Below are 5138 nucleotides of genomic sequence, written 5' to 3'. Positions count from 1 at the left end.
CCCCCGGAGCCTGGCCCCCAGCTCGGCACCGTCTCGGCCCCAAACCCTCCCCAGAGCCTCCTCTCCCAAGCCCCCTCCACCCCGGGGGAGGAGAAGGCCTCGGTGGTCAGGCAGCTGGGGGGTGTCCCCGCACAGACCCCCTCCGGGCAGTATTTCACCACCCTGCACACGTGGCTCTGTGACACCATTTCAGGCTCYGTGTCCCGCTCCTCCCCGGAGCTCCTGCAGCAGTGGCTGCAGAAGGCAGAGCCGGCAGAAGAGCTGGGAGAGGYGCCCAAATCCCTGCCCAAGCCCAAGAACGGCTCCAAGGTCCCCAGCCCTCAAAAGGCCAGCAGCGGCAAGGAGATCTGGCTGGCTTTCCAGGACGTGGCYGTGCTCCTSTCCAACCTGCTGTCCCAGCTGGAGACCTTCATGTTCTCTTGCCCTTTCCCCCACGTGATCCGGGCAGGAGCCATCTTCATCCCCATCCACGTGGTGAAGGAGAAGCTCTTCCCAAAACTGCCCGGGAGCTTTGTGGACCGAGTGCTGCAGAAGCACAAGGTGGAGCTGCGTCCCACCACCCTCTCGGAGGAGAAGCACCTGCGGGACCTGGAGCTCAAGAGCTGCACCTCCCGCATGCTGAAGCTCCTGGCGCTCAAGCAGCTTCCCGAAATCTACCCCGACCTGCTCAACCTGCACTGGCACAACTCCATCCGGCAGCAGCTCGGTAGGTAGCCCGGCATCTCCTGGGCGTGGGGCTCTCCCAGGGGTGCTGCAGTTCTGGGGGAGCATCCTCAGTGTCCCTGTTCTGTCCTGCCAGGGGTTCTGCCCAGCTGTTCCTCTGTGCGTTGTGGAGGGAGAAAGTTTGAGCTGGGAGGGACAAAACTCATCCTGGGGCCACCAAAGTTCACCCTCCAGGCCACCTCTGCCCATSCAAGGGCACCGTGTCAGACCTGCCACCCACAGCTGTCCCATCCACCTCTGTCCACGTAACCTTTAGCTGCTGCTCRAGGCCATCCCCAGCAACTTTATTTCTTCCAAGTTCAAGCTCACGTGCTGGCCAGCGCCCCTCCAAGCAGGGAACTCCTCTTCCTGTGGGTTTATAGGAATTTATGGGGTTTATGTGTCATTTTGTGGAGGTGTGTGGGTTGGATGTGATGATGAGAAGCTGGAGTTGGCCGCTCCCTGGGCTGGACTAGAGCGSGGAATATTTGGGATGTTCCCAATAATCCCTAAACCTCCTTCCTCCCTAACCACTCCTTCCTCTCCCAGGCAGCCCTGGTGTGGAGGCACTGAAAGCTGACAGCAAAGCCACAACCACGGACAGATCAAGGAAAAGGAGGCACTGAGGAACGTGCCAAGGGCGACAGCCAGACGGTGACAGGAACGGGAAGGTCCCTTGTCCCCAAAGCTGGGGATGTCGAGGTCACCTGCAGCTCGATGCTCGGCTCCCACCCGCACCAAGGATCCTCCAGGATGGGGACACCTGCTCGGGGTGGGAACAGCCCGGTGGTGCTGCAGGGACACGTGTGGGGACACTGCCGGGTTATCGGAGCCCCTCACGGCGGCTGCGCTGTGTTTGAGTGCATCTCCCACCTCCATCTGTGCCTGCCCTGGTGAGCTGTGAGGGAATGGCCCGAGTTCCAGTGGAGCTGGAGCAGGAGGAGCACGGAAACGGCCACGGCACCAACCCCCTTGGAAAAAGGGGACTGCAGGGATGATATCCCACCTCCTCCTCTAAATCCCCTCTCTTTGTCCACACCATTCCCAATAAACGTCCCTCTTCCTCCGTATTTTCCATCTTCAAAGTGCCACAGAGACTTGACACAACAGAATCGTGACTTCTGTAGTCCCAGGACTAAGTTGGTTTTTGTTTTAAATGAAGACATTTTACAAATGTTCTGGATTTACCTTTATAAGGAGCTGCTGCCTTCAGGTCATGTGTTTTGGGTTGTTTTTTTCTTTAAATACAGTAATTTATACTTGTCTTTTTATTTAAAATTAAAGGCTGYGGGAAAGATTTAAGGAAAAAGAAAACCAAACCACTTTGCATCCTAGATCCTGACCCCAAAGGAGAGCAGGGGAAATGTGCATTTAGGGATCACCCTGATGGAGACTAAAGGGGCAGAGAGGGGATGGTGCTGCCAGATCTTGGAAGGAAGGATCCTTTCCATCCCAAGAGGAATGTGGGCATCCCAGGACATCCCCTCACCCCGGGAAGCTGCAGCAGGATGCACGGCAGGGGCCTTAAAAACTCCAAACTCAGGTGTTCTTCAACTGCTGCAGGGCACGGAGGAGCAAAATGTGGGTTATTAGGATTTTTTTTAAATTTCACTACAGAGAATATTTCTTCTAAACTTAAAAAAAAAAAAAATTAAGGGAAGAAAACCCTCCAAAAACTGTACTWGTGTTAGCCAAAAGGTGTGTTTGCTACTGGGGGATTTCTGTGGGTGCCTTCCTGGTTTCCCAAGGGGATGGAATGGCTGTGGATGGGATGGATAAGGGGGATGCTGCTCTTCCCCTCGTTCCCCCTCACACCACTGCATGTCTGCACAGCGATTTAAGAGCAGTGTTTGTTAATAATGGTGTCATTTTTGTATGTATACAAGATTCTGGGGAAGGAAGCTCCTTTCCTTTATTTAATTTTTAGAATGTGAAGAGTTGTCTCACCTGGTTAAGAGAGTTTGATTTTTTTCCAGACATGCTCTGCTTCCATCTCTGCCTCCCAGCGTGGGCACAGGGTCCCAAATCCCCCACCCGGTGCACTGGCCTCTGTCACCCTGCACAGGGGTGTGCCCAGCCCCTCTGTCCACCATCGGAGGGCTGGACCCKGTGTCCAGCACATCCCAGCACCCACGGACCCGGGAATAGAGTGCTGATGGCAGTGTCTGAGCATCAGAAACAGGGCTGGAGAGCGTGGGGTGCTCAGGGATGGCACCCCAGAGACGCCCTCCCCCTTGTGAGTCTGTCAGGCTCAGAATGTGCCTGATCCCTAAAGCCAATCACGATTTTCAGCCCAGCAGTGTCACAAACCGGGCATCGGCAGGATTTGGGGGGCAGGCACACCCCCTCCTTCCGCGGGCAAAGGCTTAATGAGGAGCAGAGAGAGTTTGAGAGCCCTTCAGCTTCACCTGCGGGAGTGCAAATGAGTTTTGTTAATTGGGAGCAGGTGGAACCGAGCCACATTTCCCCCTCCCCGGGCAATCCGGATAAAAGCCAGGGCTGGGATGGGCTGGGCTGCTCTGTTCTCCTGGGGGCTGCCAGGTGAGGGGTGCTGGGGGTCTGGCTCTCCTTGAGGAGGTTTCTGGGGTGCAGGGAATGAGGGAATGTCTGAGCCCAGGGCTGGTTACTGTGCTGTGCTGGGAGTTCCCTGGCACATGCTGAGGTTTGGCTTTCCTGAGCTTGGAGGGTGCTGGGGAGAAGGAAATTTTTAATAAGGTGCCCTGGGGATGGGTGGGCACTGGGTGGGGAGCTGTAGGGACCCCCCCCCGAATCTCCCGCTGTCCCTCTCCACAGCTGAGCTSTCCCCACGGCCTCTCCCGAGATGAGCGGCGGGGCCGGACCGCCGAACCCCCCGGGCGCTGCTGTGAGGATGCTCCGTGCCGAGAGGGAAGGAGCTGCGGGCTCGGCCCCGTGTCCTGCCCCCCGTGTGGCTGTCCCCGCCCGCGGGCCGTGCTCTGGAGCCTTCCTGCTGCTGGCCCTGTGTGTGTCTGCCGCTGCTGTCCCCTCTCGCCTGGCTGCTGTCACCCGGGGTCCCTCAGGCTCGTCAGCCTCTCAGCACGGGGTGGGTGACAGCCTGGTGACAGTGTGTGGGGACACCATTGCCTCAGGTGGCTTTCCTGATGTGACCCGAGGGACAGGAGTTGAGAGGTGGAGTGTGGGGACACGGACTGCGGCCACACCGACATCTGAGCCCTCCCTGCGGTGGCAGCCTGGCTCTAGGGACGGGGAAGGGCTCGGGTTGGGCACAGCAGAGCCCCAGGACCCACAGCAGAGGTGTGAGGGCACCCTCAGAGCTCGGGTTGAGCCGGCTGCCAGCGTCCCTGCCACCTCCCCGGTGGGGCTGCACCCTGCTTCCCTCCCCACGGCTGCTCCTGGCCCCKCTGCAGTGATGCAGGTGGCCTCACCCCAAGGGGCTGCGGGCAGTGCTCAGGTCCCTCCCGATGTCCCAGCATGGACACTGATGGATGTCCTCTCCCGGAGCCCCAGGGCAGCAGAGCGGGTGGTGGCCTCTGCCCTGTCACCACAGGGGACACCCAGCCCGGCCGAGCTGTCCCCTGGCACGGCGTGGGTGTCCCCTGCCCTGACCCCTGAGGGGCTCTGGGGCCCTGCTGGCACCGTCCTGCCCTGCAAAGCTGCTCTGTTGGTGGATGCTGCGTCGGCCCAGGCTCCAGGAAACGGGTCTGGACTCCCGGATGGATCCCTGGCATCAGTTCCCACCACCGCAGCTGCTTCTGGTGTCCCCAGTCCGCAACTGCTGGCTTCCTTCCTTCCCGCGGCGGAGTCGAGGGCTCCTGCGGTCACCTCGGGGTTGCAGAGTGCCCTGCCATCCCCCGCTGCACAGCCGATGTCCAGCAGAGCCTCCCCAGCTCCCGGCCCCGCAGGTYCCACGGTCACCGTGAGGAGCTCCACGGCCGCTGGTGTCACCCCAGAGCTGGGGACGGTGATGGGACAATCCGGGACAGCATCGCTGGGAGCCGCTCCAGCCGCACCTCCAGGGCCCTTTCCTGCCAGCCGAGACCCTGTGCCTCCCCCCAGCCCCACAAACGCTGCCCTGGAGCCTGGGCATCACGCTGCCACCGCCAGTGTGATATCTCCATCCTGCCTGCCGACATCTCCCGGAGCTGGGCACACAGCCAGCTCCCTGCTCAGCTCCCAGACCCCGCCTGTGCCCACAGGAGTGACCCTCCATGCCCCGTCTGTGTCCAGCGACTCCTCTGCTTCCCAGCGCTCCTCCACAGCCACCGGAGAGGCGTTCAGCCCAGCGGAGCTGATGATGGAGGGCAAACCTCGCTCCCCAGGGATGAGACCCCAGGCATCGCACCCCTCCGGGCTCCCCTTCCCCACACAGCCTGTGCATGTGCTGCCCCTGCAATTCCGTCTGCTGGGCATCGCTTACACCCCGGCCCTGGGCAGCAGCAGCTCRGACAGCTACCGGC

General features: G+C 60.4%; 1 protein-coding gene across 1 annotated transcript in view; it reads left to right on the top strand.

Annotated features, from left to right (window-relative positions):
• The window catches only part of CUNH15orf39 (chromosome unknown C15orf39 homolog), a 10761-nt gene extending 8040 nt beyond the window's left edge, over positions 1-2721 (top strand). The window contains exons 3-4 of the mRNA XM_057368764.1: positions 3-706; positions 1252-2721. Coding sequence (XP_057224747.1) covers positions 3-706; positions 1252-1328 — 781 coding nt within the window. The 3' untranslated portion in view covers positions 1329-2721. The remainder of the gene's footprint in view (positions 1-2; positions 707-1251) is intronic.
• The last annotated feature ends 2417 nt before the right edge of the window (positions 2722-5138 follow it).

The sequence above is a fragment of the Malurus melanocephalus genome, unplaced genomic scaffold, assembly GCF_030028575.1.
Source record: "Malurus melanocephalus ecotype Western Australia unplaced genomic scaffold, MMel_1.1 scaffold_96, whole genome shotgun sequence".
Lineage (NCBI taxonomy): Eukaryota > Metazoa > Chordata > Aves > Passeriformes > Maluridae > Malurus > Malurus melanocephalus.
The sequence above is the reverse complement of the archived record's forward strand: the minus strand, read 5'-3'. Positions and strand labels throughout refer to the sequence as shown.